Raw genomic sequence first — 16,909 nt, 5'->3', positions numbered from 1 at the left:
AAACAATTAACTATATGTTAAAAGGCCATAACAGGCTTTAAAAACAGAAGTAAACAAACTAAATCAAATGTTTTTATAAATCAAAACATAGTTACTCATCTTTACAGAGTACAAATAGCATGAACACCACCACCACCCCTACCTGAGGGATACTGAAGTCAGTATTAAAATTTTAAAAAAGTAATTTCATAATTTAGAAAAATAGTTCCTCATCTAGATTAACTACTGTATGCCATGAACTCCTAATTAAATAAAAACCACAGAATGTAAGGCGAGCATGTTTTGTTGTTTAAAAAAAATCCGAATCAGTACAATTTTGGGAAAATTAGGGAGGAGAAAACATTAGGGGAAACTGCAATATTTGAGTGTTGCCAGATATGGTGTGTGTATATGTATATATATATATATATATATATATGGTTTGAGATTCGCGTTCATGTGAAGGGTAGTGGAAATCCCCAGAAGAATCGATTAACTGCACACCGCCTCATTTTAACTGACGTCACAGAAAATTTCTCATGTACGCGCATTCCGCACACACCAGGAGATATATTCAGCAGCACGAGTACAGAAGCACATTCAAGTGCTTCGACAGTCACCGATGCAGGGAAGTGGTGAGTACCGATTTCCTGCTGCGATAATGTTACCCTACACACCTTTAATCGATATGTTTTGTCGCAATCTTTGGGACACCAGGGCTTATTGTGAATGTTACCTGTTACCTGCGACACGTATGTGGAATAGGTAACGGATGTACACCAAATGCAATATGCAAACATTATATTAGTAATAGAAGTTGGAAGAGCAATGCCACAAACATGCTCACATTCGAGGTGGTCTACATCGGCTTAATACAAGACTAAGTATACGCGTGATTTAAATTATGTGTCTACAAAAGAGATTGGAATCGTGAGTGGTCCGTGCTCCGGTTTTCAGTCGCGATCGATTTGCTTGCTGTTCATCTGAAGTGGAAGCTTTCTGGAAAACTGTATGACAAAGAAACAAAATTTGGTTTTTTTCTTTCGAGGAGGTGAAAAAACGTGGTGTAAGCGCCATGATGTTCCTGGTGTTGATTGTGACAAAACTGTCTTTTTGAGATTCTCTCATTATGTACGGGTCCCCGATCAATGTAATGTGTAATAACACTCTACAGTGGACCATTACTTCTTTTGCCATATATATATATATATATATATATATATATATATATATATATATATATATATATATTCATTTATATATATATATATTCATTTGTCATTTATTTATTAGGTAGTACTAATTTTAAATGGCCTCAGTAGAAATATCCAGTTCTGTAGTAAATAGCATGAAAACATGAAATCCAAGTATGGATAAGAGTGTGTGCTAAATGTTGAAATGTAATCTAATCTAAACTAGGCAATGGGTACGCATAGGCTGTACTGTCAACTGCTTGTATATTTACATTGGTAGATATTATTCTGTTTCTCTCTCAGGGAGAAGAGGAAAATCAGTCGCTCGGAGCCTTAACACCTTGCAATGGGAAATCGCGCCACATGGGTCACAAACGATTCCATCATTAGACCAGTGGGATTTTACATCGTCGGATTTACCAATTTAAAGTTTGCTGATTTTTATTTTATCTTCCTTGCAGTCGTATATATTGTAACGGTTTTGTTCAACTCTATTCTCATTTCCATTATATATATAGATTATCGCCTGCACACTCCAAAGTACATTGCGGTGGCTAATCTGGCGATCGTCGACGTGATGCTGAGTACAAGCATTATGCCTAGTATGTTAAAGCTATTTCTTGCGAAAGAAAACTTTATGTCCTACAGTGTATGCTTGATACAAATGTTTTTCGCTTACACCTTTTTTACATTAGAGTCATTTTCCCTCAGTGTACTTGCCTATGACAGGTTAATTGCAATATGTTTCCCATTGAGACAAAGCTCTATCAACACAATCAACGTCATGGCCACCATTTTAGTCGCTGTTTGGTCATTTTGCATAAGTCTTTCTATGTTCCCAGTCATAATTCTCACCAGGCTGTCTTTCTGTAATTCTCTTATTGTGAAGAGTTACTTCTGTGACTATGACCCCGTGTACTCGCTGTCTTGCAATGATCACAGCTTGCAGTATGCCACTTTCTCTGCTGTGAGTTTGAGTACTGTGCTTGTGCCCTTTAGTTTAATAGTTGTGTCATACGCCTGTATTTTGACAGCCGTGTTTAGGATGAAAAGCACCGAGAGCCGGTACAAAGCACTCGCAACCTGCACAGAACATCTCGTTCTAGTGGCAGTTTACTATGTGCCCATCATGGCAATGTATGGCATTGTGCTTTTCTTTACAATTTCCCAAATCGATCAAGATATCGCTACGGTGCTCGTGTCATTGGCTACATGCATGCCGCCCTGTCTGAACCCCATTGTGTATTCGCTGGCTACCAAAGAAATAAAGAACAGAATACTGGCTATGCTCGAGAAAGTCAAGGTAGGAGCGTGCTCAGGGCAGGCCTAGAGCCAAAGATTGTAGCAATTTTTTTTTTCAAATGAAAAACATCCCTTTAATTTTAGCCCTTAGTGTTTGTCCTCATTTGCCCAAGTTAATATGAAGTCCAACGTGAGGAGGTTTAATTGTATTTCCATATAATACTTTTCTACTGATGTGTTAAGATTAGTTTCCAGCTCCAGGAAGAAAATGGTAAATGCTAAGATGTCCGATTGATTATTTAAAAACTGTAAAAGAAAAAATCTAATAAAATTTTAATCAGTTTTCAAAACTCTGTCTGTTAGCAGCACCCACTGCTGAAACATTAATGTGCCTAATGCCCTAGGACATCTCGCTCAAAATAAATAAATAAAGTGACCTCCATAATGCTTGGGACAAAGACAATTTTTTCTTTGATTTGGCTCTTCAGTCTATTATTTAAGATTTGTAATCAAACAACTCAAAGATTTTATTAAAAGGTATTTTACTATGTGCATTCTGTTATTTCAGACTACAAACCCCCAAATGCCCTTACATACCAGCAGTTGTAAAGCTGCAAACCTGGGATGTGCACAAAAACAAAGGTCTAGACATGTCATGAATCCCATATTGTTTTTTTTTTTTTCTCCATAGGACCATTTTAAAGAAAAAAAGTAAGAATAATTTAAGAATAGTTTTGTGAATAAAGCCCCAGAAAAGTACTGCATTAACTGCTGCGCTGTTGTGAGGTAACAATATACATATATAGAGTATAAAAGAAAGAAACGTACATTTTGCAGGTATGAACACACATACAGAGATAATAAAAATGCGCGTTTCAGTACATGTGCAGTTTGTAAACCTGAACAGGAACGTTTTCATGGGCCTTTTTCACATTTACAAATCTGGTAGTATCAATAAATCATTTCTTTTGGAAGATTTAATTTAGAAAACTAACCATCTCTCTTAGAGCTGAATTGACAATCAACACGACACCCCCCCAAAAACACATCACTTAGTCATTGGCTATGCTACTCACAAGAGGGGCTTTGGCATGTGTATGAGTATTTATATGTGGAGGTTGCCCTTTTTTTTTTCCAATTGAGCCCCTGCCCCCCAAAATGTCTGTGCACGACCCTGCCGTTGTCCCTGAAAAATAAACCAACAATTTTTTTTTTTAATGTTTGTTTTTTAAAGCTATGTTTAACAAACAATTAACTATATGTTATATGGCCATAACAGGCTTTAAAAACAGAAGTAAACAAACAAAATCAAATGATTTTATAAATCAAAACATAGTTATTCATCTTTACAGAGTACAAATAGCATGAACACCACCACCACCACCTCTACCTGAGGGATACTGAAGTCAGTTTAAAATTTTTTTAAAGTAATTTCATAATTTAGAAAAATAGTTCCTCATCTAGATTATGAACTACTGTATGCCATGAACTCCTAATGAAATAAAAACCACAGAATGTAAGGCGAGCATGTTTTGTTGTTTTTTAAAAATCCGAATCAGTACAATTTTGGGAAACTTAGGGAGGAGAAAACATTAGGGGAAACTGCAATATTTGAGTGTTGCCAGATATGATGTGTGTTTATGTATATATATATATAAATGCAGACGGGTAACAAAGAAAAAAACAATATAAAGTGTTTTAGTAAGGTGCTCGACCACCACTAGCCACAGCTGCAATGCTGCTTGAAATAGATTCTGCAAGTCTCTGGAACTCTACTGGAGGCATGGAACACCATTCTTCCAAAATATATTCCCTCATTTGGAGTTTTGATGATCACCTGAAGATCAGCTCAGTCACCTGAGGACGAATTGCTCTTCTGTTTTTCCTTACATATATCGCACTACTGCACAAGCATGACGGTCATCAAACGTGCGCTTTCAACCGAATTTACTGATGTCCTTTGTGCAGATGTTACTTTAGTCACTGTTCCTACAGATAGGAGAGCCAGCAGGGCAGTCCATGTGACTGAAGCTCCTGCCATCCGTACCCCAATAACGAACCCTCATTCAAATTCACTTGCATCCATTCCCGTTGTCATCTTAGTCCAAAAGCAGAGTCAACTGGTGCCTGCTCAGCATTTTTATTTTACGTGCCACAGAAGGTGATGAGATGTTAATTGTGTAATTTTATCATGCAGGACACCATGCATTCATTATGCTTTTCTAATCATTTATTCTGGGTTTTCCTTTAATTTTCCACCTCTGTGTATGTATGTATGTATGTATGTGTGTGTGTGTGTGTATATATATTATATATACACACATATATTTGGCCTAGAAAGGGATACACGACAATTATGCCAAATATGAAGTTTTAAAGTGTCGCAGCCGTCCTGTGGTTTGCCCATTTAACAGATACCCAACACTGCAGTCCAATTTGAAACTACGTAAACTTGTTTAATGTGTTTTCTTTTTAAGGAAAAAAAAAAAAAAACCACTTCATAGGGTTGTGAAAATGTCAAAATGTAATGTTGTGCTATTATTTTATGGACCATAATCAATACAACAATTTATAATTCATGGTTTATAGCTATGCCCTTATCACAATCCACAGCGTTATCGTTTTAATTTTACTTGCATAAATTAATGAAAAGGAGAAGTGGATATAGCACAGTGTGTGGCTTGACATCTGCGTTCATGTGAAGGGGAGTGGAAATCCCCAGAAGATTCGATTAACTGCACACCGCCTCATTTTAACTGACGTCACAGAAAAATTCTCATGTACGCGCATTCCGCACACACCAGGAGATATATTCAGCAACATGAGCACAGAAGCACATTCAAGGGCTTCGACAGTCACCGATGCAGGGAAGTGGTGAGTACCGATTTCCTGCTGCGCCAATTCTACCCTGCACCTTTAATCGATACGTTCTGTCGCAATTCTTTCGGACGCCGGATCTGATTGTGAATGTTTCCACGCTCGTACATTCGACACGTATGTGGAATAGGTAACGGATGTACACCAAATGCAATATGCAAACATTATATTAGTAATAGAAGTTGGAAGAGCAATGCCACAAACATGCTCACATTCGAGGTGGTCTACATCGGCTTAATACTAGACTAAGTATACGCGTGATTTAAATTATGTGTCTACAAAGGGAGATTGGAATCGTGAGTGGTCCGTGCTCCGGTTTTCAGTCGCGATCGATTTGCTTGCTGTTCATCTGAAGTGGAAGCTTTCTGGAAAACTATATGACAAAAACAAATTTTGTTCTTTGCATTCGAAGAGGTGAAAAAACGAGGTGTAAGCGCCATGATGTTCCTGGTGTTGATTGTGACAAAACTGTCTTTTTGAGATTCTCATTATGCACGGGTCCCTGATCAATGTAATGCGTAATAACACTCTACAGTGGACCGTTACTTATTTTGCTATATATATATATATATATATATATACACACACACACACATATGTCATTTATTTATTAGGCAGTACTAATTCTAAATGGCCTCAGTAGAAATATCCAGCTCTGTAGTAAATAGCATGAAAAAATGAAATCCAAGTATGGATAAGAGCGTGTGGTAAATGTTGAAATGTAATCTAAACTTGGCAATGGGTACGCATAGGCTGTACTGTCAACTGCTTGTATATTTACATTGGTAGATATTATTCTGTTTCTCTCTCAGGGAGAAGAGGAAAATCAGTCGCTCGGAGCCTTAACACCTTGCAATGGGAAATCGCGCCACATGGGTCACAAACGATTCCATCATTAGACCAGTGGGATTTTACATCGTCGGATTTACCAATTTAAAGTTTGCTGATTTTTATTTTATCTTCCTTGCAGTCGTATATATTGTAACGGTTTTGTTCAACTCCATTCTCATTTCCATTATATATATAGATTATCGCCTGCACACTCCAAAGTACATTGCGGTGGCTAATCTGGCGATCGTCGACGTGATGCTGAGTACAAGCATTATACCTAGTATGTTAAAGCTATTTCTTGCGAAAGAAAACTTTATGTCCTACAATGTATGCTTGACACAAATGTTTTTCGCTTACACCTTTTTTACATTAGAGTCATTTTCCCTCAGTGTACTTGCCTATGACAGGTTAATTGCAATATGTTTCCCATTGAGACAAAGCTCTATCAACACAATCAACGTCATGGCCACTATTTTAGTCGCTGTTTGGTCATTTTGCATAAGTCTTTCTATGTTCGCAGTCATAATTCTCACCAGGCTGTCTTTCTGTAATTCTCTTATTGTGAAGAGTTACTTCTGTGACTATGCGCCCGTGTACTCGCTGTCTTGCAATGATCACAGCTTGCAGTACGCCACTTTCTCTGCCGTGAGTTTGAGTACTGTGCTTGTGCCCTTTAGTTTAATAGTTGTGTCATACGCCTGTATTTTGACAGCCGTGTTTAGGATGAAAAGCACCGAGAGCCGGTACAAAGCACTCGCAACCTGCACAGAACATCTCGTTCTAGTGGCAGTTTTCTATGTGCCGATCATGGCAATGTATGGCATTGTGCTTTTCTTTACAATTTCCCAAATCGATCAAGATATCGCTGGGGTGCTCGTGTCATTGGCCACATGCGTGCCGCCCTGTCTGAACTCCATTGTGTATTCCCTGGCTACCAAAGAAATCAGGAACAGAATACTGGCTATGCTGCAGAAAGTCAAGGTAGCAGTGTGGGCATAGACCCAAAGGTTGCAGTAAAATGACATTTTCAAATGAATAAAATCCATTCATTTTTAAGCCTTGGTGTTTTGCTTCAATTGAACATGTCTATGTGATGTCGCATGTCAGTGCAGTTCAATTGTATCTTCTTGGAAAAGGAGACACCCCCCAGCACAACCACAACTACAACCACAACCGTTTGAAAGTTCAAGTGTTGCATTGGCAGCTGTACCAGTTTATTTTGCTGTGGTGTTCTTGAGTAATACTGTAATACATCATTGTCACCGGGCCATTTTTCTGAATTTACCAACCTAGTTAAATAAAGTTAATTCCATTCTAGTTATTCTGAGAATAAGTGGGGGTTTTTACGAGAGAAAGGTGTTCATTCAGACCAATATATATAGTATATGTATATTATATATATATTATAAATATTATATATATAGTATATGTATATATATATATGTATATATATATATATACACATAAGCAACTTTAAAACAGGTCATCAGAAACCTCTGTAAATATCTGAAATATCTTTCATTGCACAAAAAATTAGGCTATCAGCATGAACACACATGTTCAGTGTTAAATCGACTTAGATGCATATTCATGTGTACACTCTTGAAGTTGAATTAACACTCAGCATTCCACTTTGTATGACACCTCCCGAAATTACATCAATTAGTCTTTGGCGATGGCACTCTCACAAGAGGAGTTTTGGTGTGTGTGTGTTTGTGTTTGTGTGTATGGGTGGGGTGGGGGGCATTTCTATACTACTGAGAGAGCACCTGCACGTGCATGCATGCACATAGGTTAGAGAATAATGTGCCAACTAAAAGCAAAATGAAAAATAATTGAATGAACTGAGTAAAATGCAAACATAAGTGCAAGACTGTTAAGTCTGTAATACTGAAGGACTGTAACTTGCGTGCTATGTTTAATATTCGTATTATATATGAGATATTGTGTAACAATGTATTTCATAAAGTTCTGTACTTCTGTTACTTGCATGCGCCCTTTTAGTGTAGTAGAAGAGTAGTTTGTGAGTGTGTTTGTATGTCTATGCACGCAAGAACATGCCTGTACGTGCAAGAGAAAGGATGGGGGAGAGATGATGAGAGAACTGCAATTTCAGCTCACCCAGTAAAATCTGGCAAAAAAAATAAAACATGAAAGAAGCTCGGGCCACTTTATGGCAGATGGGAAGCCATTTAGACAACTATCATCTTATCTCCATCAGCACAATCCGCTTGACGCTCACCAGTCTGGCTTTTGATCCGAGCACTTAACAGAGACTGCCCTCCTGCCTGTGACGGAGGCACTTGCCACTGCAAGAGCCTCTTCCCTCTCCTCTTTCCTGATCCTCCTTGACCTGTTTGCAGTATTCGACAAAATCAACCAGAAACTACCCACTTCCACTTCGGCTGAGATGGGCACTTCTGGCACTGCCCTCTCTTGGTTTGCTTCCTATATTGCAGACAGAGCCAACCAGGTCACCTGGATGGGTTCTGTCTCTGCACCTCATCCCCTTGTCACAGGAGTCCCACAGGGATCTGTTCTGGGGCCTCTGCTGATCTCCATTTACACCAAATCTCTTGGTTCAGTCATTAATTCACATAGCTTCTCTTATCACCGTTACGCTGATGATACACAACACTTAAATTCCACTTGTATCGTTATCTTGATGTTTTACCTCGCTGTCTTGTCTCCTAGTTTGATTTAACATTACTCTCTGACCTAGCCTTTGCTTACTGTTTGAAGTGGATATCATGTTTTCACAGCTATGAGTATTGTACCTTTACAATTACAAACAAAAAAACATATTTTGTCTAAACATAGTTCATTTTGACATTTGCACTTATTTTATGTTAAATTAAAATAAGGAAATCTGGGAGATACAACCCTGCCACATTTATTTTGTGATTTCAATGACACTGAAATACACTGAATGTAATGAAAAATAAAATTAACCGTATCTCAAAGAAGGTATTTATTTTTATCTGTGTTAATTTTGTTATGTTCCATATTTAACTTAAGAAGTTCTTAGAGCAGGGAAAAGGCAGAACATGGAGCAGATAAGAAATTAATGAAACTCCAAAATTACATTACATTACAGGCATTTGGCAGACGCTCTTATCCAGAGCGACGTACAACAAAGTGTTTAACCATAACCAGGAACAAGTATGTCGAAAACCCTAGAGAGAAATACCGTTCCACGTGCAGGGAACAACAGCATAGTTCAACTTGGACCCTGAAGGTTAAACTGATTAACACTAACACAAACGAGAACAGTAACAACGCAGTCTATGCAAAAATACAAGCAGTAGTTCGGACAAGTGCGTTAACGAAGTCACCTACGAAACAGCTACCTAGTTACAACCCTAAGCTTACAGTCAAGAGATTACAGGGAGGTAGGGAGGGATGGGGAGAGGTGCAGCCTGAAGAGGTGAGTCTGGGCAATATGGATTTAGGGAAAACAGAACTACTAGTATTCATTTTGTCATGTTCTATATTTAACTAAATATTTTTTTTACAGCAGGGAGAAGGTATATGATATAACAGACAAAGGAAATTAATGAAACGCTGAATTGCTTGGTAAGTATGAGTAGGGTTTTAAATAAGCACTGAACTGCCACGTTTAACTGTGTAAACAAATAACCTTTCTTGGGGTATAAAGAACTCGGTATTAAAAAGTTGCAGTTTTTGGGAAAAAGACCAAACCCATCAAGTAAGCTGGCCACACCTCTGTAAAATGTATTACGAGTAAATCGGTCTGGATGAAAGGGTCTGTTAAACGTTAAAATCCAATGTAAACTGATTTAATGAACGCTTCCATTGCTGCCAGAGGGATTATGCCTTCCAAAGCCAAGGGAGGGTAGTTCCGGATTTTGATGTCCCAAACGAATTCCCCAGGCACAAGCATTCCACAAACAATGATATATATTCTACTGCGTCAGTGGAGGAGCACATTAGGCTAACGGTTTTCGACAGTGACCGATGCGAAGCAGAACTGGTAAGTACCGTTTTCCAGCCGCGCCAATTTTACCTTTTGCCTTTAATGGTTCTATTTTTTTCACAATTCATTCAGACGCGAGGGCTGACTGTGAACGTTTCCACGAGCTTACCTTCGACATGTAAGCATATGTGGAAAAGCTACAGCTAGTAAACCAAATGCAAAATTCTAATTATATAGCGGTAGTTCAAAAAGTAAGACCAAAGCGTAAAATCTGCTCACATTCAAGGTGGTGAACACCAGGCTGAATTTAAACCTAAATATACGCGCGATTTAAGAAAAATGTTTACGAAAGCGATTCTAACTGTGTGGTCCGTGGTCCGGCTTTCCCTTTTTTCAAACGCTAGGGTTTGCTTGTGGCCCACTCTCTGGAAAAAAAGTAGGAGAGAGTCGGTTAAAAAAAAAATATAACGCATCATAAAGTTCTGAGCCAGTTTAAGCGGGAATGGTTTGCTAGGTGACCATAAATAATAATAATCATGTGCCCATTGCGCTCTTATTCTTTGAGTTCTTGGTCACACATTACCTGAATTATGCGTGGACATAACCTATAGTTACTGAAATAATCAAGTGTTGAAGAGGGAGTTATTCTGGAAACAATTAAAAAGCAATATCGGGGGAAAAGAGACAACTGCGCATGTTACATAACCGTGAATGTTTGGTTCTAACTTTAAATTGGTTCGTTTTTTTTAACCAAAACTACGCTAATTTGTTTTAATACTGCAAAATGCTTTATTAGCCAATAGAGTGTATAAAATAGTTTCCATTGAGTTCTCTGATTATTTCACAGGAAGGCTACCGCTGACCTTCTCCGAAACGTTTGGTTAAACATATAATTATATTAGTGGCACCACAAATTGCCAACCAAATGTAGGCAACCACTGAAGTAGTAGCTACTAATCTTGAATTGCCTCAGTTGAAATATACAGCTCTGTAGTAGATAGTATAAAAAAATTAAGTCTAAGTATGGAAAAGAGCGTCTGCTAAATGTCGAAATGTAATCTAAACTAGGCAATGGGTACGCAAAGATTTAACTGTGAACTGGTTGTATTTTTTCATTGGTAGATATTAATCTGTTTCTCTCTCAGGGAGAAGAGGAAAAGCAGTCGCCCGGAGCTCCTGAACACCTTGCAATGGGAGATCGCGCCACATGGATCACTAACGACTCCATCATTAGACCAGTGGGATTTTACATAGTCGGATTTACGTATTTGAAGTATGCTTATTTATATGTAATATTCCTTGTAGCTGTATATATTATAACAGTTTTGTCCAACTCCATTATCATTTCCATTATATTTATAGATTATCGCCTGCACACAGCAAAGTACATTGCGGTGGCTAATCTGGCGATTGTCGATTTGGTGCTGAGTACAAGTATTATTCCTAGTATGATCAAGATATTTCTTGCGAAAGAGAACTTTATGTCTTACACCGTATGCTTGACACAGATGTTTTTCTATTACTGCTTTTTCTCATTAGAGTCATGTTCCCTCAGTGTACTTGCCTATGACAGGTTAATTGCGATTTGTTTCCCACTGAGACAGAGCTCTATCAACACAAACACCGTCATGACCACTATTTTAGTCACGGTTTGGTCATTTTGCATAAGTGTTACTCTGTTCTCAGTCACAATCCAGACCAGACTGTCTTTCTGTAATTCAGTTATTGTGAAGAGCTACTTTTGTGACTACACCCCCGTGTACAAACTTTCTTGCAATGATCACAGATTGCAGTGGGCCACTGCCTCTTCTCTGAGTATAATTATTGTGTTTGGGCCCTTTAGTTTAGTCGTTGTGTCATACGCCTGTATTTTGACAGCCGTATTTAGAATGAAAAGCGTGGAGAGCCGCTACAAAGCACTCGCAACCTGCACAGAACATCTCGTTCTAGTGGCAGTTTTCTATGTGCCGATCGTAACAGTGTTTACCATTGAGCTTTTCTTTTCAGTCTTCCTAATCGATACGGATGTCGCTACGTTGACCTTGTCGTTAGCCTCATGCATCCCGCCCTGTATGAACCCCATTGTGTACTCCCTGTCAACTAAAGAAATCAAGAACAAAATACTGGCTACGCTACAGAAAGTTAAGGTACCATCATGGGCAGGGCAGACATAGACCCAAAGGTTTTAGAAATTTTTTTTTTTTTTTTTAAAGCATTGGTGTTTGGCCTTAATGTTACATGTCTGTGAGGTCAAACAGGATGTAGTTCAATTGTAATTGTTGGAAAGAGTAGACCTCTCCCTCGAGTCCATTTGTCATTTCCCCTTTAGTGATAGGATTGATAGGATGTTAATTGCTTAATTGTATTATGCAGTACACCTGTATGGAAGCACCTGTGTTCATTATATTTCTCCATTCAATTATTCAGGTTTTGCCCCCCCCAAACCCCCAATAAATAAATAGAAATCTTGTCTATTCAACTCACAAGTGGGGGCTAAGTGTGTGTGCGTGTGTTCAGATTTAGATTCAGACACAGGTCTGGTTGCAATCAAGCCTGGCTGACTGTGCAATCAGCTGAATATAATTTTTAATTAAATTTGGTTACTCGGTTGATAGAGTAACTGAGGGAGCAACTACCTTCTCACATGGATGATATGGGTGTTTGATAACTTTTTAAAATTAAATAAATGGAATAATAATCGTAACCCCTTCATGCAATGCCCTGGTCTTGAGAGTGATCAACTCAGATATTCAGTACTCTTGCAACCAATCCATGAATGGGAACAACAAACTGTTCTAGCTTTATTTGTAGACAACACACAAGAAAATATGAAGTCTCTAAGTGCCACTGCTGTCCTGTGGTTTGTCCATTTAACAAGCACCCCTCCTTGTAATCTCATCTGAAACTACTTAAACTTAATTGTTTAATCTGTAAAATAAATAATAAATAAATCAATCAATAAACAAAACACTGAGGATTGTGAAAATGTGTCGAAATGTAATTACGCCTCTACTGGTTAAAAACAGGTTTAAACATGGGCTATGACACATTTTTCTGAAAACTTCTGAATCGTTCGATGTGTTTTAACACAGCAGAAAAATTCTACCGAGGGTCAGGCCTTGAACTTCGCTTCGTTACACCCGAATAGCATCCCAAAGTAAAGGTTATTCTGCCAGCTCATTACCTCTCTTTACAATTTCATTAACTTTATAAACCACAATCAATAGAACAATTAAGAGTTCGTGGTTTATAGCTATGCTCCTACCGCAGTCCTCAGCGTTTTAATTTTACTTGGATAAATTCATGAAAAAGAGAAGCGGATATAGCACAGTGTGTTGCTTTACATCCGCGTTCATGTGAAGGGTAGTGGAAATCTGCAGAAGAATCGATGAACTGCACATCGCCTCATTTTAACTGACGTCACAGAAAAATTCTCATGTACGCGCATTCCGCACACACCAGGAGATATATTCAGCAGCACGAGTACAGAAGCACATTCAAGGGCTTCGACAGTCACCGATGCAGGGAAGTGGTGAGTACCGATTTCCTGCTGCGATAATGTTACCCTACACACCTTTAATCGATATGTTTTGTCGCAATCTTTGGGACACCAGGGCTTATTGTGAATGTTTCCACGCGCATACCTGCGACACGCATGTGGAATAGACACCGCATGTCCACCAAATACAATATTCAAACAGTATATAGGCAATAGAAATTTGAAGAGAAATGCTACAAACACGATCGCATTCAAGGTGGTCAACACCAGCTGGAAACAAGATAAAATATATGCGTGATTTACATGATGTGTTTACAAAAACGATAGCAATGTTGTGTGGTCCGGTTTTCACGGTTTCAGTGGCGATAGATTTGCTTGCTGTTCATCTCAAGTGGAAGCTTTCTGGAAAACGATATGAAAAAGGAAACAAATTAAAAGAATTAAGAAAAACGACCGAAGGCTTACTCATTGTGCCCTCGCATTTCCGTTCCCGCTCTTGGTCACATATTAACTGCATTATGCCTGGAAATAGCGCGCTGAAAGAATTGTGTGTCTGTCGAAGGCGCTGTCATTATGGAAACTATTCAAGAGAGCTGTCGGTTGAGGAAGAGACGGCTCAACCAAATTCGCATGCGTGGCATCCCCTCTGTCGTTTTTTTAAATTTTTTTAAGTGGTTCGTTCTTCGTCAAAACGGTATGTGTTAGTTTAAATACTGTATAAATGTTGTTTGTCATTAGACTGTACAAAATATTTTACACTGAAAGTCCTATGATTATTTGTCCGCAATGTTACTTCTCACCTTTTTTTATTTAGGTTATTAAAAATAGAGACTTCTAATTAGTTTTGCACAACCTAAATGGCTAACAATAAGCAGATTAAATGTCCAGCTCCAACTCCAAGACCAATGACAATGTTTAGTAAGAATGGACACAAAAAATAATAATAGGTGATTCATGATGGTGGTGTTTGAAGCGAATTGAATTTATCGTTTATGTGAGCGCTTCATTGTCATGCGTAAATTCCGATATTACCCAAGAAGAAACCTAAATGCACGCTGCTCAGAAATATCAGCGAAGTTTGGAGAGGAAAAAATAATTGGGAAGTCAGTTTCAAGTAAAATAATAATTTCTCCAGCACATGGGTTTGTCTGAATGTACTGGTACAATTTAGCTAAACAGTTCAACAGCCACAATGCAGTTATGAGTTATATGAGCAAACAAATACCCTACATTTGAATATTTTATTAAATATGCGTTAAGAATTCGGAAGAATAACAGAAAAGTTACAACGTGCATTAGCCCCCCAAGCTCTGAATACTGTAGTCCAAATAAAACGAATCAACAGGTACGGAACAGTATAGGTTCACAATCTTAATTGTCACGTGGCTGTATATTTCACTGATTACCATGAAGCTGTTTCTCTCTCAGGGCCCAAAGGAAAAGAAGTCACGCGGAGGTCCGGAAGGTCGCACACGCGCAATGGGAATTCTCGCCACTTCAATCACAAATGACTCCATCATTAGACCAGTGGGATTTTACGTTATCGGATTTACGGCTTTAAAGTTTGCCGATTTATATATAGCTTTCCTCGGTTTCGTTTATATTGTAACGATTTTGTTCAACTCCTTTATAATTTCCATTATATGGATGGATCATCGCCTACACACTCCAAAGTACATCGCGGTTGCTAATTTAGGGGTTGTTGACTTGATGTGTAGTACATCCTTTATTCCTAATGCGATCAAGACTGTTGTCACGAAAGATACCTTTATGACCTACAATGTATGTTTGACACAGAATTTTTTTTATTACAGTTCTGTATTACTAGAGTCATTCTCCCTCGGTGTACTTGCCTACGACCGGTTAATTGCGATATGCTTCCCACTGAGGCAGAGTTCCATCAACACTCCCACAAGCATGATCATAATTCTAGCGATTATTTGGTCGTTTTGTGCTAGCGTCATGCTGTTCCTGGTGTTGATTTTGACAAAATTGTCTTTTTGTGATTCTCTCGTTGTGTACAACTATGACTGTGAGTACGGGGCCCTGATTTATATGTCGTGTAGTGATAACACCCTGCAGTGGACCGTTGGTTCTATTGTCAGTATAGTTAGTTTTTTTGTGCCACTCAGTTTAATAATCGTGTCATACGGCTGGATTTTGAGAGTCGTGTTTAGAATGAAAAATGTACAGAGCAGGTACAAAGCTCTTGCCACGTGCACAGAACATCTCATCGTAGTGGCGGTTTTCTACGTGCCGACTCTAACGCTGTACATCATTGAACTTTTCATATTCCTCGTCGATCCAAATATGAAAATGGTGAACTTGTCCTTAGCCTCGTGCCTCCCGTCCTGTCTGAACCCCATTGTGTATTCCCTGGCAACCAAAGAAATCAGGAATAGAATACTGGCTATGTTCCAGAAAGCCAAATTAGCAGTGTGGTCAGGGCAGGCGAAGAGCCAAAGGTTGTTGTAAATGTACATTTTCAAATGAAAAATATCAATTCATTTTTAGCCATTTTCTCCCTTATTCTCTTGTGTGCTTGTGTAATATTGTACAATTGCATCGTCAGTGAGACATTTTTCTCAACTGACCAACCTGGTAAAATCAAAGTAATTCCATTTCATTTCTTTGAGAACAGCCAAAGATATGGATGGGGGGGGGTTGCTTACTTTGGAGTTAAGAGAGATAATTTTTATTCTTTTAGACCACAAACATTGATATGCCTCTTAAATATCTGAAACGGTACAGCAGGTCATGAGAATTATCTGTAAAAACCTGAAATATCATCTGTTGCACACAAAAAAAAAAATAATAATGGGTTAGGGAATAATACTCAATCGAGTGAAAAATCAAAAAGAATTTTAAAAAATTAATGAACAGAATAAAATGCGAAGTCCACAAACATATGTGCAATATTAAGTCAACAATATTCATGTACTGTAATGTAACTTGCATGTAATGTTTGTTGATATACACATAACATTTGAGATTGTGTTGTAAAGTATTTCATAAAGTTACATATTTCTTTGCTCCTGGCATGTGCCCTTCTATTGTTGTAGAAGAGTAGACTTTGTGTGTGTCTGTCTGTGTGTGCGCACATGCACACCTATTCCTCCCCCAACCCAGGTGGGGCCCCACATTGGTGCATGTGGAGGGGTAGCCCTTTTTTATTTTTTGCCCCTGCCCCATAGTGTGTATACACGCTGCTGAATGCCTGAATGCAGTGGAGGGTTAAGAAATTCTTTTTCGGATTTGTTTTAGTAATTTCACTGATTAGGCCAACGGTTATTTCTCAACGGAGCCTTTTTTTCCATTTATTTTTTGGTTTTGATTTTGAGAAGCCAGTCC

At 38.4% G+C, this 16,909-nt stretch overlaps 4 protein-coding genes and 1 long non-coding RNA gene across 12 annotated transcripts in view; 4 read left to right on the top strand and 1 right to left on the bottom strand.

The window, feature by feature from the left end:
* The window catches only part of LOC135264112 (uncharacterized), a 247,325-nt gene that overhangs the window by 170,363 nt on the left and 60,053 nt on the right, over positions 1–16,909 (bottom strand). The window contains exon 3 of one of the 7 annotated variants that reach the window (XR_010332606.1): positions 15,798–15,934. The exons of the other annotated variants lie outside the window; for them this stretch is intronic. This is a non-coding gene — a long non-coding RNA (uncharacterized LOC135264112). Of the gene's footprint in view, positions 1–15,797; positions 15,935–16,909 lie in introns of those variants that run through there. 7 annotated transcript variants of the gene reach the window in all.
* LOC135264101 (olfactory receptor 52B2-like) lies at positions 1,481–3,597 on the top strand. The gene has a single exon (XM_064352761.1). It carries the CDS (start codon positions 1,519–1,521, stop codon positions 2,500–2,502), a length of 984 nt encoding a protein of 327 aa, XP_064208831.1. The 5' UTR covers positions 1,481–1,518; the 3' UTR covers positions 2,503–3,597.
* Positions 4,960–7,411, top strand: LOC135264095 (olfactory receptor 52B2-like). Its single transcript, XM_064352752.1, has 2 exons — positions 4,960–5,288; positions 6,104–7,411. Exon 2 carries the CDS (start codon positions 6,147–6,149, stop codon positions 7,119–7,121), a length of 975 nt encoding a protein of 324 aa, XP_064208822.1. The 5' UTR covers positions 4,960–5,288; positions 6,104–6,146; the 3' UTR covers positions 7,122–7,411.
* LOC135264102 (olfactory receptor 2A7-like) lies at positions 11,093–12,857 on the top strand. The gene has a single exon (XM_064352762.1). The coding sequence runs from the start codon at positions 11,250–11,252 to the stop codon at positions 12,231–12,233; it is 984 nt and encodes a 327-aa protein (XP_064208832.1). The 5' UTR covers positions 11,093–11,249; the 3' UTR covers positions 12,234–12,857.
* LOC135264100 (olfactory receptor 1D2-like) lies at positions 13,127–16,267 on the top strand. Of its 2 annotated transcripts, none has more exons than XM_064352759.1 (2): positions 13,127–13,591; positions 14,987–16,267. In XM_064352759.1, exons 1-2 carry the CDS (start codon positions 13,496–13,498, stop codon positions 16,031–16,033), a joined length of 1,143 nt encoding a protein of 380 aa, XP_064208829.1. In that variant the 5' UTR covers positions 13,127–13,495; the 3' UTR covers positions 16,034–16,267. The 2 variants fall into 2 exon arrangements, with proteins under 2 accessions (XP_064208829.1, XP_064208830.1); XM_064352760.1 differs by lacking the exon at positions 13,127–13,591 and adding an exon at positions 13,991–14,252.

Source organism: Anguilla rostrata, chromosome 9 (genome assembly GCF_018555375.3).
Source record: "Anguilla rostrata isolate EN2019 chromosome 9, ASM1855537v3, whole genome shotgun sequence".
NCBI lineage: Eukaryota > Metazoa > Chordata > Actinopteri > Anguilliformes > Anguillidae > Anguilla > Anguilla rostrata.
Note: the sequence above shows the minus strand (reverse complement) of the source record. Positions and strands in the feature narration are given on the sequence as shown.

Coding starts and splice junctions, on each gene's coding strand:
- LOC135264101 (XM_064352761.1), top strand. CDS start 1,519: ATGGGAAATCGCGCCACATGGGTCACAAACGATTCCATCATTAGACCA.
- LOC135264095 (XM_064352752.1), top strand. CDS start 6,147: ATGGGAAATCGCGCCACATGGGTCACAAACGATTCCATCATTAGACCA.
- LOC135264102 (XM_064352762.1), top strand. CDS start 11,250: ATGGGAGATCGCGCCACATGGATCACTAACGACTCCATCATTAGACCA.
- LOC135264100 (XM_064352759.1), top strand. CDS start 13,496: ATGTACGCGCATTCCGCACACACCAGGAGATATATTCAGCAGCACGAG. Junction 13,592..14,986: donor GTCACCGATGCAGGGAAGTG/GTGAGTACCGAT, acceptor TTTCTCTCTCAG/GGCCCAAAGGAAAAGAAGTC.